This window comes from Anomaloglossus baeobatrachus, chromosome 6, assembly GCF_048569485.1.
Source record: "Anomaloglossus baeobatrachus isolate aAnoBae1 chromosome 6, aAnoBae1.hap1, whole genome shotgun sequence".
Classification (NCBI taxonomy): Eukaryota; Metazoa; Chordata; class Amphibia; order Anura; family Aromobatidae; genus Anomaloglossus; species Anomaloglossus baeobatrachus.
The window spans coordinates 119513525-119533588 of record NC_134358.1 but is presented as its reverse complement, the minus strand read 5'-3'; the positions used below and the strand labels follow the sequence as shown (position 1 = coordinate 119533588).

The window sequence follows — 20064 nt, the reverse complement described above, 5'->3', positions numbered from 1 at the left end:
CATGTCCCCCTTTCTTGTTAGGTGCAGAAAAAGTGTACCTCCAAGCAGCATCATAAGGAATGTGCAATATGCCACTCCACTCTGTCACCTGATTACACCAAAGTCCTTTGTGCGGGCTGTATCCAGCAGACCCTAATCAAAGAAGGCCCAGAGTTTTCCTCAGAATTGCGGACCATTATCAGAGCAGAAGTATAGGAATCCCTGAAATCCCTCAAGGGGGGCAAGAGACGCAAGAAGTCTAGTCATCTTAAGCTGTCCACTCCTGATACCTCAGCAGGATCGGCTCACGACTCTAGGTCGTCGGCCTCTTCAGGATCCTCCTCGTCCAACTCAGACGACTCCTCCTCTACAGACAAGGGTGGTAGACCTTGTTTCCCTACTGCTGATGTGGGCCCCTTAGTGAAGGTGGTGAGAACAACTATGGGGATGGTGGATACCAGGGGACCCGAATCAACCCAGGATGTCATATTTGGGCGATTGGATTCCAAAAAACGTAAAGATTTTCCTATTCCCCAAAAGGTTCAAGGTCTAATTGATGATCAGTGGGGAAAAGTGGATAGGAGGATGAATCTTTACTCCTCCCTTAAGAGGAAGTACCCAGTGGATGGTGAAGCATCTACATCTTGGGATAGAACACCAAAGATTGATGTCGCCATTGCCAAAGCTTCACGCTCCACTACATTACCATTTGAAGATATGGGATACCTTAAGTATCAGCTGGATAGAAAGGCTGATGGTTTTCTGAGAGGAACTTGGGAATCAACAGCGGGTGGCTTACGACCTGCGGTGACAAGCGCCTGCGTTGCCCAGTCATTGATGGTATGGCTTCAACACTTAGAAGACCAGTTGAAAAATGACACACCGAGGAAGGATATCATCTCGTCATTGCCATTAATACAGGGTGCTGCAGCCTATATGGCGGATGCCTCGGTAGATTCTTTGAGACTTTTCGCCAGATCAGCTGCACTTTCCAATTCCGCGAGAAGGGTTCTCTGGCTGAAAAATTTGAAAGATGATGTCCAGTCCAAAGGACGGCTGTGTGGCATGCCATGTGAGGGTACCTATCTCTTTGGCTCTGGCCTGGATGACCTTCTCACTAAGGCACCTGATAAAGTTTTCACTGTGACATCCTCTCGGAGCCGGGCCTTTCACAGACGTCAATTTTTCAGTAAAAAGCCCCAGAAAACACAGGATCAGTGGAAAGACCGTAGAAAGACTAGCTCAGGTTTTCTCTTTGGCAAACACTCCGACAATAAGAGCAAATGACCACAATGACGCCAGACATCAGGTGGGGGGCAGCTTGTCCCACTTCCTACATGCCTGGAAGACAATCTCATCCAACAAATGGCTCCTTCAGATAGTGGAGGAAGGGTTGGAGTTCAGTTCGCCCCCTCAGGGGTCTCTAATTATAACATCCTTACGGTCCACAGTGAGGCAGCAAACCTTAGAAACAGAAGTACTGACTCTCCTCGCAAGGAAGGTCATCCAAGAAGTCCCCAAGGGACAGTAGGGAGACGGCTTTTACTCCCCTCTGTTTCTTATTCAGAAACTGGACTCCTCCTTCCGTACCATCATAAACCTAAAGAAATTGAATTGCCATCTGGTGCAGCGAGCCTTCAAAATGGAGACCATTAAGTCAACTATCCGGCTGTTATACCCAGAGTGTTTTATGGCAGTTCTCGACCTAAAAGACGCCTATTATCACATCCCTATTTTTCCGACTCACCGATAGTTTCTCAGATTCGTACTGCACATGTCAGGGAGGCTGAGACACTTCCAGTTCACAGCGCTGCCATTCGGGCTTTGTATGGCCCCGAGAATCTTCACCAAGGTCATCGCGGAGGTCATGGCATGTCAGAGAAAAGAACGTTTTAATTATCCCGTACCTCGCCGACTTCCTGATAGTGGGTCAGTTGGAGAATCAATGTGCAGATCACGTGTCCAGGGTCATCTCCATCCTGGAATGGGTGGTGAATCGGGAGAAGTCCAGACTTCAACCTTTTCAGTGTCAAGTCTTCCTAGGGCTCATCTTGGATTCAACCAGGCAGTTGTGCCACCTGCCCGAGGAAAAGATCACCAGGATCCTGTCCTTACTCTCTTCAGTAAGGAGTCACCCCTACATGACCTTACGACAGGCTATGTCACTAGTTGGGACTCTCACCTCTTGCATTCCGGGAGTATGGTGGGCCCAACTACATTCAAGAGTCCTACAGATGGAAGTCCAGAGGTTTCAAAGACAGTTTGGAAGCTGTTTGGAGCGGAAAATGATCCTGTTAGAAGACACCTTACACTCCCTTGGCTGGTGGCAGGACATTTCTCACCTACAGACAGGGGTTCCTTGGCTTTCCCAAGTCACGGACACGATAGTCACAGATGCCAGCCGTTGGGGGTGGGGAGCCCATCTGCACCAACAGGTGCTTCAGGGACCCTGGGACGCTCAGTTAGTCACACAATCCTCCAACTACAGAGAACTCATGGCGGTCCTCAAAGCACTGGAAGAGTTCCTGCCATCCTTACGGGGACGCCATGTTTGGATCCTTTCGGACAACAGGGTGACGGTGGCATATGTCAACCATCAGGGAGGCACCAGGTCCCCATCACTTCTGACTCTGTCTCTGCGAAGCTTCCGGCTGGCCGAACAACATCTCCTTAACAGCTCTTCATATCAAAGGAGCAGAAAATGAAGAATCAGACTTCCTCAGCAAGCACTGTCTCAGTCAGGGGGAGTGGTCCTTGAACCCAGAGATCTTTCGCCAGCTCACGCTTCTGTGGGGTGTACCTGTACTGGACCTGTTCGCCACCAAAGCGGATCGGAAGGTGGACAAGTTCTTCTCACTCAACCGCAGAGACAGTCCAGTTGCAATCTATGCGTTCCAGATATCCTTGTCAGAAGGTCTCCTTTTATGCATTTACTCCCCTAATACTATTACCTTCGGTACTCCGGAAAATAAGGGACGACCGAGCCAATGTTGTTCTCATTGCCCCCTTCTGGCCGAAAAGAGCATGGTTTTACTGGCTTCAGAGGATGTCTCTGGTGGATGCTTGGATTCTCCCAGATGACCCACATTTCCTCTCCCAGGGACCAGTTAATCACCCCCACGATCCGGCCCTTCATTTGACGGCCTGGCGTTTGAGCGGCAACTATTCGCTAGACTGGGCTTTTCACCAGGATTGGTAGATACCCTTCTTAGAAGTAGGAAGGCAGTCACCACGGCCATTTATGAGAGGGTCTGGAAGCATTTTCTCCTTCAGTCAGGGGCTCGGGCTGAGGGCCCCCCACCTATCTCGGCTATTTTAGAATTTCTCCAGAAAGAGTTGGAATTAGGTCTCTCAATGAGCACACTTAAGGTACAGGTCTCAGCCTTGGGGGCACTATTTAATTGTGGTCTGGCACAGAATGAATGGGTTAGCCAGTTTATTAGATCAAAGTCTAGGTCCGTGCCGGTTCATGCTCCCAGGGTTCCCCCGTGGGACCTCAATTTGGTGTTGGATGCCCTTACAGAGCCACCATTTGAACCCTTAGGGGATGTCCCTCTAAAATTGCTGTCCCTTAAGGTTTTGCTTCTCGTCGCACTTACCTTGGCCAGATGGGTGGGGGATCTCCAGGTATTGTCCATAGTGCAGCCTTACACCCAAATTATGGACGATAGGGTGGTGTTGAGGACTGATCCCTTCTCTCCCAAAAGTAGCTAAAAGCTTTCATTGCTCACAAGAAATCGTGCTCCCTTCCCTTTGTGATACCCCTCGTAACGAGAAAGAGACTAGGTTGCACACATTGTCAGGAGGGCCTTGCTCACGTACCTAGATAGGACAAAAAAATGGAGAAATTCTCAGGTCCTATTTGTAACATTTCAAAGGAAATCTAGGAATAATGGGGCTGCTAAAGCTACCTTGGCCAGATGGATCAGGGATGCTATCAATCTGGCATACTCAGCTAAAGTCAACACACCTCTTCAGGGCATTAAGGCACACTCCACTAGAGCAATATCTACGTCATGGGCAGAAAGGGCTGATGCCTCTATTGACCAGATCTACCGGGCGGCTACTTGGTCGTCTCTTTGTACTTTCTTTCGCCACTATAGGCTGGACTTATCCTCCACAACTGACCTTTCCTTTGCGAGACGGGTCTTACAGGCGGTGGTCCCTCCCTAAGGTGGTAGTTCTCTATAAATCTCTCAAGTGGTGCTGTCATGGGCGGAAGGGAAAAATCTTAATTACTTACCGGTAATGGGCTTTTCTGTAGCCCATGACAGCACGCTTAGTTCCCCCCCCTATTCACTTGTTGTGGACACCCTTCGGGGAGTGTTAGAGTTAATGGTGTGTTCCTTGGTGGTGGTATGATTAACATTTTCTGTTTTGTTTTTGTTTGTTCTCTCTGGCTCTGTAAAGCTACTGATGCGGAGGAGAGGTACCGCCTTTTTATCAGTGGGTTCCTGTCCTGATGTCGGCGGAACCTGTCTCTCAGGTGGTGGTGTCATGGGCTACTGAAAATCCCATTACCGGTAAGTAATTAAGATTTTTTTAACCCTTTAATTTTCAATGCGGCAAAAGGGGGGTGATTTGAACTTTGTTTTTGGGTTTTTTTTTAATTTTTTAAAACTTTTTTTTTAACTTTTTATTTTTTTATTTTTTATTTTCCTAGTCCCTCTAGGGGGCTATATGGATCAACAATCCGATCGCTCTGCCATATCTGCTGATTACAGCTGTAAACAGCAGACATGCTCATTTTCTGCCTCACTAAGCTCCGGGCAGGGTAAAACCGAAAGTAATTCATGTGAGCTACAGGAGTCATCACATGACCCTGTGCTACCATGACAACCACCGGAAGTGACGTGATCATGTCGTGATCATACGTAAGTAAAATGTTTAGCGCTGATGCCGTTATAATGGCACTGTCACATATTGACAGCGCCATTTAAGGGGTTAAACGGCACGGGCAGATAACAATTCTGCTCGTACCTAGCAGGCACACATCTCAGCTGTGAAAATCAGCTGAGATGTGCGCAGATCGTGGCAAGCTGCCGGCAGCAGACCGCGGGCAGTAACACTGACCGCTAGGACGTAATATTACTGCCCGTGGTCGTTAAGGGGTTAATGAATCTAAGTTTCAGGTTAAAAATCTTCACTGATATAAAATCTTTAATTCATTGAGAATAAAATGACGTATCAACGGTCAACTGTGAGCTGGATCAAAAGTAGAAATTGTCGCCTTATCCGTTTCTATGAACTTCATCATAGGAACTCATAATGTGACTGAGTAGTTTGAATAGCCCTGACTTGCCTGCTATGCACTCCTGACATCTGGACATGCTCCTAATGAGGGGGTGTCTTGAGGCATCTCCCGTACCTGCACAGTCTATGGTAATACTTAGATTCACTGATATATTGTCCCTGAGGTTCTCAATTGGATTCAGGTCTGTGGGCCAGCACATGGTATCAATGCCCTTATTCAGGTTCTGCCGACACACACTGGCTATATGACACCGGGCATTGTCCAACACCAGGTGGAAGCCAGGACCTACTACATGAATAGAAGTTTATTGACCCAAAAGGGCCATTACAAAAATTTCTTAGGAGCCTATAGATTAATAATGATTTATTGCCTGGTGTCATTCTGTCAAAATAAATGTAAGTTGTTGCTCTGTAATACCACTGGAGACCAGCAGGTGGTGGTAGAAGTGTTGGCATTGGACTGTATTGGAGGATGTCTGTTTGACATCCTCTATAGACTGGTCACTATGGTAACCAGAGTGAGTTGGCAGTTGGAGACTAGCTGAGCTTGAGGTGATGAGCAGGTTACAAGGGCGGCTAATGCCATGTACCACTCCAGACAGTCTTTTCACAACCCACCGCAATTATAGATTTCCCATAGCAGAGTACCAGTCCAGTTGCCAACTAACCAAAACCTGTATAGAAATCCAGTGTCGCGGCTAAATGTGTAAGAGCGAAACCATCATTCATTGTGTTATCCAGTAAACTGAACTGTTCATACCAAGGTGCAGTCTGCCTTATTCCTTCTTACCTCATCTAGATGTACCCTGGGAATGGATTTGGAGCGCCAGGATCCAGGTAGGAGCACCGTGACATTGTACCCCACAATCCCTGAATTTGAGGAACCACCACTATTGTTCCAAAAAAGACCAAAAAACCTGAAGGACATGTTGATTAATGCTGACATAGGAAATAGTAACAAGCAACCAGTACAGACATTTTTTAAATCTAGATGTACAGGAACATTTCCGTGCCTAAACTGTGCAGCATGTTCAAATGTAATAATCAGAGGAGAGAATTCACCCATCCTAGATTGGGGAAATCATACCCAATCAAGGGATACTACGCCTGTGATAGTAACTATGTTATCTACATCATGCGGTCTCTTATATGTTGGAGAGACGATCCAGCATGTAAGAGACCGCATGGTAAGCCACAAATCTACTATTAGATTGAAGCATGTGTGGTTACCAGTTCCCCAACATTTCCATGAGGCAGGTCATAAGGTGTCATAATTACACTTTCAAGTCATCGAAAAAGTTGAAAGACCGAGACGGGGAGGTGACCATGTCCGAATGTTAAAAGAACGTGAAAGCTTCTGGATCTATACACTCCAGACATTGCATCCCAGGGGACTTAGCAGGGAAATGGATTGGTTCTAATTTATTCCTCTTATTCTTACAGAAAGGACATCCTCCCTAATCCTCCAATCCTCCATTCCTTTTATCCCATCCCATACTCCCTTTCGCCTCCAACTTGGTAAGACTATTTATTTCAATATCTTTCAGTGTTATATGTTCTAATATGAATTTACCTTTTAGGTATAATGGAGGTTGCCTGTTGGGACCCTTGCTGATGTGCCTGTTTATATGATTGCGCAATTTACCTGTATCAAGCTTCTATTAACAATTATGTGTTCTATACCGAAATACTCTCCTGGTATCTTGTTTTGCAATCTGATTGTCTACCCCATCCTAAAAAAAAATGGCTTCTATGCTTAATACCGTATACACATTATTTATGTCTATCTTGTTTTTTGCCCTATTCCTTCTTCCCAACTCTTTTTCCTCTATTAGCCATGATCCTCTCTGTTTATTTATGCCTACTGATGATCAGAATGGATTCTATATGAGAATACAAGTGACTTCACCTGTATTAGAATATTTACGACAGGGAGCTTCATGCATGCGCTGCAGAACCTCACTCTTTTGTTTTATATGGTAACTGAGCACTTGCGCGGAAACAGCGGTTACTGCGCATGCGCCAGCGTTGAGGAAGTAACCCGGGTGCCATCTCCACGGATATTTAAACAAGGTCCAGGCAGACGCAGGTCACACACAGCCATAGCCCCAGAGAACCAGCAGAGACACAAAGCAGGACGCAAGTATTGCATCTCTCTAGCTCATTGTACCTATCTTTATGTCTCAGCGCTATTTTATTTAAGATAACTGATACATATGTCCTCCTGTGTTTAGACCCAGTCTTCATCTTTGATGGTGAAATTCCACCATTTATAAATTCCTTCCTCATTGGACTTTTTGCTCTACCCCAAGTGTGTGCCCAATCCCCATTTGGCAATTACCATATACGTCTTTATTATACCATTTGATTATTTATATCAGGGGCGCTAAATTCTTCTTACCAGGTTACAGGACACTATTAGTATCCAGTTGATCAACACAAAAGGGATAAAATAGGAATCCAATCTTGGATCCTGTTTTCACCAGCAAATGTAAATTAGGTGAGAATCATGAAAATCCCCCTTTTCTTTGTTTATTCTTTCTTTCTATTCCTTCCTTTTTCGGTTAATTTTTTCCCTCTTGCTTTCTCCTTCTTTTCAATACTTGTTTCATCAGATACTAAGTGTACATTCCAAATACAAGGACTACTATTTTTTGTGTGTGTATGTGTATCTGTGTATATATATATATATATATATATATATATATATATATGTGTTGAGGAGAGCCATAAGATGAAATACTTAATTAACCTCTGGACATAGAGCATTGTGAGAAGTGTGTTCAATTAAATCAATTCTCTATACATAAGCCAGTCAGTTGTCAGGTTTCCGGGTTTTCCAGTTCTCTGTTGAAAAAGCTTGCCCTCAGTTAACATGGAGTTTACTGTTCTGTTGCCCTACTTCCTGTCCAGCTGCTTAAAAGGCCGCCTCTAAACCTAGTCCAGTGCCTGAGTATACTGCTTGCTGTGTGCTCCTGCTTTGCTGCTGCTAATCCTGTTAGCCTTTGGATCCTCCTAAAGACTACCGACCGACCGACTCTGGACCTTACCCGGTTTCTCAAGTTGTGCCCGGATTCCGTCTGCCATCTTCGGTTAGCACTCTGCCCGGTTCTCTCTGGTTCGTAACCACTCTGGACATTCATCCCGTACGGACACTCCTGGACTTTTACCGTTTGCCCCTTGTGTCCCGGCTGCTGCGCATTTAGGCCTTCCGGGGTGATTGCCGGACAGTCCCTGTATAGGGGTTCGCTCTGGTGGTCTCCCTGGGGGAGTCCGGTGCGTGGCCCCGGGAATTCCCTTCGCTCCGTTTTGGGAAAGTATTGTGTGTATTTGTACTGCTGTGTTTTCCGTTGTGTATCCGTGGTTACATATTATAAAATATCTTGTACCAAGAACTCGTCTCTGATTGTCATTGCCCTACGCTATCGAGATCCTCAGAACATATATAAGTATTACATCAGTCTTCAGAGGAACCCAAGATGGCCCCGATGACATAACAGACCCTACCATCAGCATGGATCCACCAGATCACGTCCCTCCCATCACCATCACCATGGATCCATCCAATGACGTCATAGACCCACCTACGATGATGCCCACCAATCAGCTCATGGACCAACACATTGTTCAACCCACTGACCAATGGACACATCCAAGTATGCTCACTGTAGAGCTGACCATGCCCCTTTCCTAGGTTATATAAAAGCATGCCCTTGAATAAATCAGCCAGAGTCCGGGCTGACTTTTGTCGAGGAATGATGAATATCCGACTGTGTGTCTGATCTCATTTTTCAAGCATGCACTCGATCCACACCAATTTGGCCAGGCAGTAGGCAACAAGTGATCTCTGGTTAAGAGTTCACCCTAGCGCATATATATATATATATATATATATATTTATATGTAATTATATGTCAAATATTTTTATGCATGTAGCACCATCACTTATTGTTGTTGTTCTATTTTTTCTAGCAATTTATTGTGACCAAGGAGGACCGAAATGTCAATTCCAATTGTCGCTATTCTATCCGAATAAATTTCACCTTTATTTGCATTTGAAAAAAATTCTCTCTGTCTCTTGATACTTAAGAGTGTGCAGTGGTATACTTATACATGATTAATAGGGATTACCCATATCCCCACACTAGCACCTCTGTTATGTTATACTTTAATAGGAGTGTGTGCACACTATATATTCCCATTTAATTTAAAACACCAACACCTCATTATACCTGGATGTGGTATGTGTAGCACAATGTTAGACTGGAAACATAATTGTGCTTACTCAGCCCACAATTTGGGTTCTGCCTGCACTGTTGTACCTGGTTACCATGGCTATGATGTGGGCGCGAACTGCGGCTGCGCAACTGACAGTGCTACAGTGCATTGTGGGATACGGTTACATCTGCAACTGGCAATTATGTATGTAGATAGCCTGGTCACTATGGTAACCAGGGAGAGTTGACAGTTGGCAGTTGGAGACAAGCCGAGCTTGAGGTGTTGAGCAGGTTACAAGGGCAGCTAATGTCAGGTACCTTGCCAGACTGCCCATCGCAGCAAGGCCAAACCGCACTTATAGATTTCCCATAGCAGAGTACCAGTCCAGTTGTCAACCAACCAAAACCTGAATTGAAATCCAATATTGCGGCTAAATGCATAAGAAGAGGTAAACCATCATTGTGTGATCCAGTAAACAGTTTGCACTCTTCATACCAATGTGCGGTCTGCCTTATTCCTTCCTACCTTAACTAGATGTACCCTGGGAACAGGTTTGGAGCGACAGGAACCAGGTAGGAGCACCGCATACCTCCCAACCGTCCCGGATACAGCGGGACAGTCCCTCATTTGAGCCTTTGATCCCGAGTCCCGCCCGTGAGGCTGTTTGTCCCGTGGCTCCGCCCACCCACTGTAGCCCCGCCTCGCTGTTTCTCCCTTCTATTCATTACAGAGTCGAGCGCGCACCTTGAAACTCCTGTGACTGCTGCTGAGGTATGAATGAATCACCCCCTGCAGCAGAGCGACCCCCCTGCAGCAGAGCCGCCCCCCCCCTGCACCAGAGCCGACCCCCCCCCCTCCCCCAGAGCGGACATCCCCAGTTCCGAAGCCTGCGTTTCTCTGCAGCTGTTCTCTGACTCCCCGTGTGCTGCTTCTCACTGCTGCAGACACACGGGGAATCAGGAAGCTGAGGAGACCGTGCAATCAGCGCTTCTCTCTCCTGCAGATAGCACTGGCCAGTAATAACGGTGACATCTGCAGGCTTCTATTAGCTTACCGATCAGTGGTCTCCTGCCTGTGGAGCTGCTGGGTCCTAGCTTCCCAACAACTTCAGCTCTGCTTTATCCTGGCTCCCCTACCAGTTAAAGGGAACATGTCAGCAGAAATTTCACAATAAAAGTAAAAGATTCCCCTCTCCAGCTCCTGGGCTGCTTCTGGAAAGGTTCCTGTTGTTATTGTGCCCCCTTTGAGACCTACAAAAATACTTTATGAAGTCTTACCTTTTTGTATGCAAATGTGTTTTTATGGTCACGGGGGCGGGCTGTCTGGCGTCCGTTATTCCCCCTCCTGCCGCTTTACGCAGTCCCCCATTGCTCATTTACATACACAAGGACGCCTTCCTCATGTAACTGTCCCCCCGAAGTTTTGCGCATGTGAACGCTTTTTCAGGTGATTGCGCAGGCGCGAGATTATGGGCGGCGCTGTGATTGTCATCAGCAGCGTTAACCAAGTACCCGCCCATAATCTCGTGCCCGCACTTTTCCCTCTGACTCCACCGTTATGCGCAAGTGCTGGCCATATGAACCATGTTACCTATTACTGCTTGCACGAGATTATGGGCGGGTACTTGGATGACTTTGCTGATGACAATCACAGCGCCGCCCATAATCTCGCGCCCATGGTAATAGGTAACATGGTTCATATGGACAGTGCTTGCGCATAACGGTGGAGGCAGAGTGAGAAGCGTGGGCACGAGATTATGGGTGGGTACTTGGATGACGCTGCTGATGACAATCACAGCGCCGCCCATAATCTCGCGCCTGCGCAATCACCTCAAAAGCGTTCACACTTTGCACAGTGCTCACTCCCGCGAGAGTGGCACTGGGCATGCACAAAACTTCAGGAGGACAGTTACATGAGGAAGGCGTCCTCATGTATGGAAATAAGCAATGGGGGACGGCGTACAGCGGCAGGAGGGGGAATAACGGACGCCAGACAGCCCGCCCCCCGTGACCATAAAAACAGATTTGCATACAAAAAGGTAAGACTTCATAAAGTATTTTTTTAGGTCTCAAAGGGGGCACAATAGCAACTGGAACCTTTCCAGAATGCAGCCCAGGAGCTGCAGAGGGGAATCTTTTATTTTTTTTGCTAAATTTCTGGTGACAGGTTCCCTTTAAAGGGAACCTATCAGGTGCAATCTGCACTCAGAGCCAGGAGCAGTTCTGGGTGCATATTGCTAATCCCTCCCTAACTGTCCCTGTATACACTAGCATAGATAAAGGCATCTATAGAAAAAGTATTTTTAAAGAGCTTATATCTTATGCTAATTAGCGCGGGGACTAGTCCCAAGGGCGTTACTTCACTTGGCTAGTCGGCTCACATAGTGTGTTAGTACTCACACAGGGGCGTAATAACATGCTAACATGCTATGCGAGCCGACTAGCCAAGTGAAGTAACGCCCTTGGGACTAGTCCCCGCGCTCATTAGCATAAGATATAAGATCTTTAAAAATATTTGTTCTTGATCTCTTTATCTATGCTAGTGTATACAGGGACGGTTAGGCAGGGATTAGCAATATACACCCAGAACTGCTCCTGGCTCTGAGTGCATATTGCACCTGACAGGTTCACTTTAAAGGGAACCTGTCACCAGATTTGGGGCCTATAAGCTGCGGCCACCACCAGTGGGATCTTATATACACATTCTAACATGCTGCATACCTCCCAACCGTCCCGGATACAGCGGGACTTTCACGCTTTACGTTGTTTGTCCCGTTGCCACGGGCGGGACGGCCGGCTCCCGGGCTCCGCCCACCCACTTTCTCTCCGCCTCCCTGCTTTTCCCTCCTACCATCCTAGTAGACGTGGCATAGAGAGGAGCGCTGCCTGTGCTGCTGCTGGTACAGTAAACTAATCTCCCCAGCGCTGATTTCCCTCCCTCCCCCCCTCACCCCCGGCCGCCGCCTGTCTGTGCGGGCGCCCCCCTGCCGCCTGTCTGTGCGGGCGCCCCCCTGCCGCCTGTCTGTGCGGGCGCCCCCCTGCCGCCTGTCTGTGCGGGCGCCCCCCTGCCGCCTGTCTGTGCGGGCGCCCCCCTGCCGCCTGTCTGTGCGGGCGCCCCCCTGCCGCCTGTCTGTGCGGGCGCCCCCCTGCCGCCTGTCTGTGCGGGCGCCCCCCTGCCGCCTGTCTGTGCGGGCGCCCCCCGCCGCCTGTGAAGGCGACCGGCTGCCTCTCTGTTCGGGCCGCCTCTTTGTGCGGTCGGCCCGCGCCTCTCTGTGCGGCGGCCCGCCACCTGTCTGTGCGGGCGCCCCCCGCCGCCTGTCTGTGCGGGCGGCCCGCCGCCTCTCTGTGCGGGCGGCTGGCCGCCTCTCTGTGCGGGCGGCCCGCCGCCTGTCTGTGAAGGCGGGCGGCCGGCCGCCTGTCTGTGAAGGCGACCGGCCGCCTCACTGTGGCTGCCTGCCTCTCCGTGCTGGAGGCCCGCCGGCTGCCTGCGTGTCCGTGCTGGAGGCCCGCCGGCTGCCTGCGTGTCCGTGCTGGAGGCCCGCCGGCTGCCTGCGTGTCCGTGCTGGAGGCCCGCCGGCTGCCTGCGTGTCCGTGCTGGAGGCCCGCCGGCTGCCTGCGTGTCCGTGCTGGAGGCCCGCCGGCTGCCTGCGTGTCCGTGCTGGAGGCCCGCCGGCTGCCTGCGTGTCCGTGCTGGAGGCCCGCCGGCTGCCTGCGTGTCCGTGCTGGAGGCCCGCCGGCTGCCTGCGTGTCCATGCTGAATGGGTGTGGATGGGGAGTGGATATGGGCGTGACTGTGAAATGGGTGTGGTTAGGGGCGTGGCCTAAAAATTTGGGAGGTATGGCACCGTGACACACCAAACTGCACAACACCGCAGAAAAACCACACCACTGCTTGACACCACGTGCCTTATGTTCACTTTGGGCTATATTAATCCAATCTTAGAAGAACTTTCTTTGCCTGAGAATAAGGACCTGCCGCCATATGTGTGGCACCCCTGACCTGCTCAGACAACACTGAGTACTGCACCCATGCCGGGTCAGTACAAACAGGTAATCCCAAAGGCTGATTCGGGTGTGGACACACACAGACACATAGTGGCTAGTTCACACACACCATAGAGGGGGACCCCTGGGCAGACCCAGGAGGGCGCGTGGCCTCCATATCTCAGCTGGTGGTGCGATGGAGAAGCTGGTTGCTAGGCTGCAGAGGCAGGCACAGAGGGGTGGCATTAGTGAGCCGAGTCTGAAGTGAGGAAGCGCAGTGTGCAGTCGCAGAAGGAGGACGTGCGCAGAGTCACTGGTCAGACACTGTACGTGTAGTGGCTGTCGGCGGGGGAGAACGGCTATCAAGTAGTCAGCCTGAAATACACCTCAGGAAGGAGCGGGGTGCTTGAGTACGGGGACTTTTGAAGTAGGCCAGGCCTGCACAGGGAAACAGGTCCCTAGAGCAGTACTCCATTTATTTGACCTGCTAAACCTGCTGGTGAGGGTGCTGGATGTGCCTCACCAAACCACACAGAGTCTGCAGCACACACAGCAACGAGGGGGCCCATAAGTGAGATAGGGCACAAAGCTATCTTTACTTGGTCCACACTGTGCAGCAAACGGGCCAGAAAGGCAGATGCGACTTCCCTGGATGATCCCCGCATAACTTCAAGTCAGGAGTCACCCGAAACAAGAAGGGCTAGGAAGGCGAGTGGACAGTCACCCCTACAACAGCCTGAAGGATACCTGGTTTATCATAGCATCGCCCGGGTTGCATCACAACTACCAACTGAACGTGAGTAAAAACCCTGAAAGACATTTCTGGACTGTATGTGAGTTCTTCTGTGACCTGTGGTACTACGCACTTACACCCGAGCCCCTGGGGCCAGCCTCACTCTCGGGAGGCCATAACACCGGACTGCAATTACCATCAACCCCAGACGCTCGTTAAACTGCAGTGGCAGTCACCCCCTGACCGCAACACTGAGAGTGGCGTCACGATTCCTATTAACGTTAACCTGACATACCCGTTGCCGGAAGATATCCAGGACGTGAAGACCCTGAGGCAACCAGAAGGGGGCTTCACATATGCGCCACTGTGGTTAATGTATTCTTGCAGCTTGAAATATCGTGCTACAGAGGACAGAGTGAGTACCGCTGGAGAAACCAAGGGGGGGGGGGGGGAAGCAGTCTGAACATTTAACTGCCCTCATTTAACTGCCCAAAAGTGACTAAAGGTCAGAACGTTTCATCCGGCTGCCGCATCGGCTAAATATGCCGCCTCTGGCAAAAAACGGACGCAACGCAAGGCCATGCGGCACAATCCAGCGCTAATAAAAGTCTATGTGGAAAAACTGCACCTGGTGCCAAAAAAAAAAACGGATGCGGTTTTCCCACAAAGTGCCGTATTGTGCCGCTCAGCAAAAACCGGATGTGTGAAAGCAGCAGTCAGGCAGCCGGTTTCCTCATAAAGAAGTCAGACATGGTTTATCACCATCTCTGCCTTCCTGATTGTGGTATATACAACGCTGAATAGAATAGAGGGCACTAACAGTGCTTCCCACTCACACCCTAGTGAACAGGCGGTGGGTGGAGATTGGGGGGGGGGGAAAGAGCAGGAGCTGCAGTGGTCATAAAAGAATTTAATTTTCTTTATATTCCCTTCTCCCACCCCCAATATTCTAAATAATTAAAGAATATACACTATAGATAACTTATCATGAAATACACAGGCAAAAAATGTCTGAATGACTGAACAAGAAAAAAAAAAAAAAAAGTATTGACCACCAAAAACCCCAAAATGTTCCTGGTCAAAAATGGTGGCCCAGTCTGTAACTGGTTAAAGAGGGGCTCAGATAAACGGCATCTATGGCGCATGAGCAGTATGGACGTGGGCAATAAATCAGGGCAGTCGCCCTCTGATATCCCGTTCATGGGGCTCCCCAATACTGAAGAACACGTGTATTGTGCGACTCCTCTATAGAGCTGTGCGACCACCGAGCAAACTACTGCAATGAGCCACAGGGACCCCCATTGTGATCTATAGGATCCGAGCACTGGGGCTCAGCACTGTCGGGAGTGGCTCGTCTGCGAATAACTGCACAGGGAAGGAGCAGATACCCCAGGAGCAGCACGGCAAGCTGCGGAGGAGCAGCAGGAGGCGACACTGGAGGAGGAGGTGAGCTGTGACGCCGCGTGTGCTGCTGCTGGAGGAAGTGACCCGCAGAGGGCGGAGCTCGGAGCAGGCGGCGGGACTGTGCAGTGTGGAGCCGGCACTGACCGAGGACGAGTGCACGGAGACCGAGCGCTGTATGTATAGCACAGGTGTACACTGATCTACTGTATACACGTGACGCACATGTATCTCTATCACTCCCTGCATGCAGCGCCTCATAGCGGTCAGCACAGCAACTGCACATGGTCAGGACTTCTGGAATGGTTACTGATCATGTGCGTCTATAGACTATTATGTCTGTACATAATGTATAATACATATCTATAGACTGTATAATACGTATCTATAGACTGTATAATATATCTGTATAGACTAGATAATAGATTTTACAGTATATTCTATAGATATATGTCTATTAGTGAAGGGAGGACTCGCAGATACCTGAGATCGTCGGGTCCAACAGGGTTAAAAAAACCCCTGGTTCTGGCTCGGAATCGATCCCGGATATCTGGCCGGATGCTGGTTCCTATATAAGTCTATGGGGACCAGAATCTGGCACTTTAAATGGTGGTAGAAGGGATAGGGGGATTGGAGAAGGCGTTACCGAGTCTCCGCGCAGCTCTAACGCTACTTCTGGGGCCGCTTATTATCCTTCATATATATACATTCCCCTCATCTCTGGTTGGTTGCAGTCAGATGTACGCCATCCTGTGGGACTCAGTGTGCCACTGCCTTTTTTATGCACACTTTTTTTGTACTAATACAATCTTTTTTATAGACCTTGGAGTGGAGCTACTTTTCTCTTCTTCTTTTGTGGATTACTTCCCTGATATCTGCCTCTTTTGAAGTATGCCCCTCTGAGCATGTTTGAATTTCGGATCTGGAGCAGCTTTCCTCTGGCCACCCAACTATGAAAGCATACCCTGGTAGTGCAGGATCAATTTTTTGTTTCACTGCATCTTTATTATATGTGCTATAAAAATAAAGAAATTGGCATAGGGTCCCCCGTATTATGATACCCAGCACAGATAACGCATATGGCTACAGGTTGCAGCCCCCAGCCATGCGCTTATCTTAACTGTGTGTCAAAATAAGAGGAAGCGCATGAGTCTTTTTTTTTTCTTCTATTTTAAAAACTGGCACGCGGTCCCCCCCCCAATTTTGATACCCAGCCTAGATAAAGCCTGACAGCTGGGAGCTGGTATTCTAAGGGGTTAATAGCAGCTCACAGCTGCCACTAAGCTCTTAATTAGTAATGGGATGCATCTGCGACCCCACCCCCCATTACTAATCTGTAAGTGAAAAGAAATAAGCACAAACCAAAAAAAATCCTTTATTTGAAATACAATACAAAAAGATACCCTTTTTACCTCTTTATTAGCCGCCAAAACACCCAGGTCCGACGTAATCCACATGAGGTCTCACGACAATTCCATGTCTGCAACATCTGAAGTGACAACATGCGGCCATAGAACATAACCATAATCTGTGAGCTTCAGGCAGATAATGAGCCCCGTGATAGGCGGTGACGTCACTCATGTTATTTGCAGTCGCAGCTGGAGGTTCCCACGGTCCTCCACCTGTGATCACAGATAACCTCGCTTGAGGTCACTCAGCTCAATGAGGTCACCCGAGCTCACACTGATGGAAATATGATCCAAAAACGCTGATCGAAAATTGGTCAATTTTTGGAGGGTGAGAAAAATCATTGATGTCTGAATGAGGCCCTAGTTGCATAGCTGTCAGATAAATTAATGTTGCATAGATTTTTATATCTATTGGTCTGTGAGCATCTCTCTCTTGGGGTATTTAAAGGGCCGGTCATATGATATTGATGATGTATTTTTCCATTTTTAGTCGGGGGTCATTTGCAATACCCAGCAGCGGATGCCACATATTGATCAGTTATACTGTTCAGTTCTGTTCATTGTTACAACTGTCCACCACTGCCCCTCATAACACTGAATCAATGGGGGTGACTTGTGGGACCCTCACTGGTTTGATATTGATGACCTATCTTGAGGATAGGTCATCAAAATGATATGCCCAGAAAAACCCTATACACAAACACATATGCCAATGGCTGCAGCTGGGGTGAAGAATATTGATCCTTCCCATAAGCCCATCGGGCTGAGGAGCTAAATTTGAAGAAGGATCAAATTAGCCCAGAAATGCAATGGGGATGGAGATGCTCTTGAAGTGCATCCGCACGCCCCCAAAACACTTCCAGGCCAATTTGTATCTAACGTCCACACTCCATTTCTCAGTGCTGGCCCATCAGATTACTATAACATGGGTATCACTTTTACTGTTGTTTTACGACCTACGCGTTTATACCACTAGCTTCTTTAGTACAATCGTCCTGACTCCATTTTTTAATGTCAGAACTGTATTGTTTATTTGCAGTTAGTATGTTGAAGTGAAACATGAGTGAAGTAGACCACGCTCCGCATCCAGAAGATAAGCTTCACAGGCTGGAACAGCTCGCCCTGTGCCGAGAACCTCAGTTATCTACGTTGCTTGCAATCTTTGGGGAGGTATAACTAGTTTTTCATTCATTCATTTAGCTATAATACACTTCTCAACATTGACATTTCAGCACCAAGAAGAAAACATTGTGGATTTATGAAAATGACAGAATCGTTAGACATAATAATGTTATACACATGATGAAATTATTAAACATTTTCCATACATGTCAATTAATTCTGTATTGAATAGGAGCACCATATCAGAAATCCACCCACTCACACGCAATGGCTGATATCATTGAGGATATTAATGGTTGTAGGAGGAATTTCGTGCCACGTTGAATGACCTTGGGCTCACAAATCATCAAGATCTGCTACTGGTATACCCTTTGCAATTGCTGATCAATGACATCCCATATGTGCTCAATGGGAGACAAGTCTGGAGATGCTGCAGTCCATTCAGATCACGCAGGCTGCTCACAGTAGCACAGACTCATGTGGTTTGGTGCTATCATGTTGAGAAACAGCTCCAGGGACACCTTGGAAAAATGACCTACAACTGGTTCCACGACAAAACCAATGTAACACCGAGCTGTATGTGTGCTTTATACTAATAAATTGTTGTGTCTAAAGCCCGCTTTACACGCTGCAATGTATCTTACAATGTGTCGGCGGGGTCACGTCGTAAGTGACGCACATCCGGCATTGTAAGGTACATTGCAGTGTGTGACAGGTACGTGCGATTGAACGGTAAAACGTTCATCGCACGCACGTCGTACATTCCTCATGAATTGTACGTCAGATTGTTCATCGTACCAGGAGTAGCACACATTGCAGTGTGTGACACCCCAGGAACGATGAACAAATCTCACCTGACTCCTGCGGCTCCTGGCCAGCTATGGAAGGAGGTGGGCGGGATGTTTACGTCCCGCTCAGCTCCGCCCCTCCGCTTCTATTGGCCGGCTGCCGCGTGACGCCGAATGTCCCTCCCACTCCAGGAAGTGGATGTTCGCCGCCCACATCGAGGTCGTATGGTAGGTAAGTTTGTGTAACAGGGGTTAATCGTATGTGCGGCACGTTCAACAAATTGAACGTGCTGCACATACGATGGGGGCGTTGCAAATCGCATACGATATCGTATGCGAAATTGTAACGTGTAAAGCAGGCTTTAGACAAATGTGGGACTCATCGCTGAAGAGGATAGACCTCTGTTTCAGCCTCCATTGCCATCTTTTCTGCACCATCATAGCCTATGAGAGCAGATGGCACGAGGTCAATGGAACAGCTGTATCTGGATATCTGGCTCATTCCCCAATATTGTGTATCTGCCTTCTAAAGCTTTGTGTAGACACTGTTAGATGCCTTAGGCGTGGCCAGTTTCACTTGAGGTACAGGATGGATCAATAATGGAGCCAGTGGTATGGCCATTTCTCCAAAGTGTCTCAGGAGTCGTATTTCAACACAACACCTTAGTCCACATGTTGCTTGTACTACTGTGAGCAGCCTGCATACCCTAAATCTACCTAATGGCCTGCAGCGCTCCTGGACTTGTCTTCCATCGGGCACATCTGAGACGTGATTGGTCGGCAGTTATAAAGGAGCTGCCAGCAGTGGATTTTGATTTGCCCAAGTGCATCCAGTTTGGCAAAACAAGCAAGCTGTATGGAATGTAGTGTGTAGTGGTCACATGGACAGCACTGAAGGACCATCCACTCCACACTAAGATCATGATTTTTGTGTTTATCTTTCAGCGTTCACATTTAACCTTTCCTTCCATTTTCATTTATGGCCACACTGGCACTGGAAAAACGTACATCCTGCAGACGGTGCTGTGTACACTACAGGTGAGGAGACAACTACACACCATTTATTGAGTGTCATCAGTTAAAGAGGTGATGCTGCTATACACTTTGCTGATAAAAGCTCCAGCAAAGGTATAAATATTCCCAGAAAATGCTTAGAATGGGATAGCTTCAATAAGTAA

General features: G+C 48.3%; 1 protein-coding gene across 5 annotated transcripts in view; it reads left to right on the top strand.

Annotated features, from left to right (window-relative positions):
• Positions 1–5909: 5909 nt before the first annotated feature.
• ORC5 (origin recognition complex subunit 5) overlaps positions 5910–20064 on the top strand; it is an 85427-nt gene continuing 71272 nt past the window's right edge. For 2 of the 5 annotated variants that reach the window (XR_012724443.1, XM_075316315.1), the window contains exons 1-3: positions 15375–15743; positions 18016–18146; positions 19832–19924. Coding sequence is in view for 4 of the 5 variants with exons in the window: in XM_075316315.1 (XP_075172430.1) it covers positions 18036–18146; positions 19832–19924 (204 nt within the window). In the remaining variant the exon portion in view is untranslated. Of the gene's footprint in view, positions 6070–6675; positions 6751–9717; positions 9899–15374; positions 15744–18015; positions 18147–19831; positions 19925–20064 lie in introns of those variants that run through there. The other 3 variants (XM_075316314.1, XM_075316313.1, XM_075316312.1) reach the window with 3 other exon arrangements.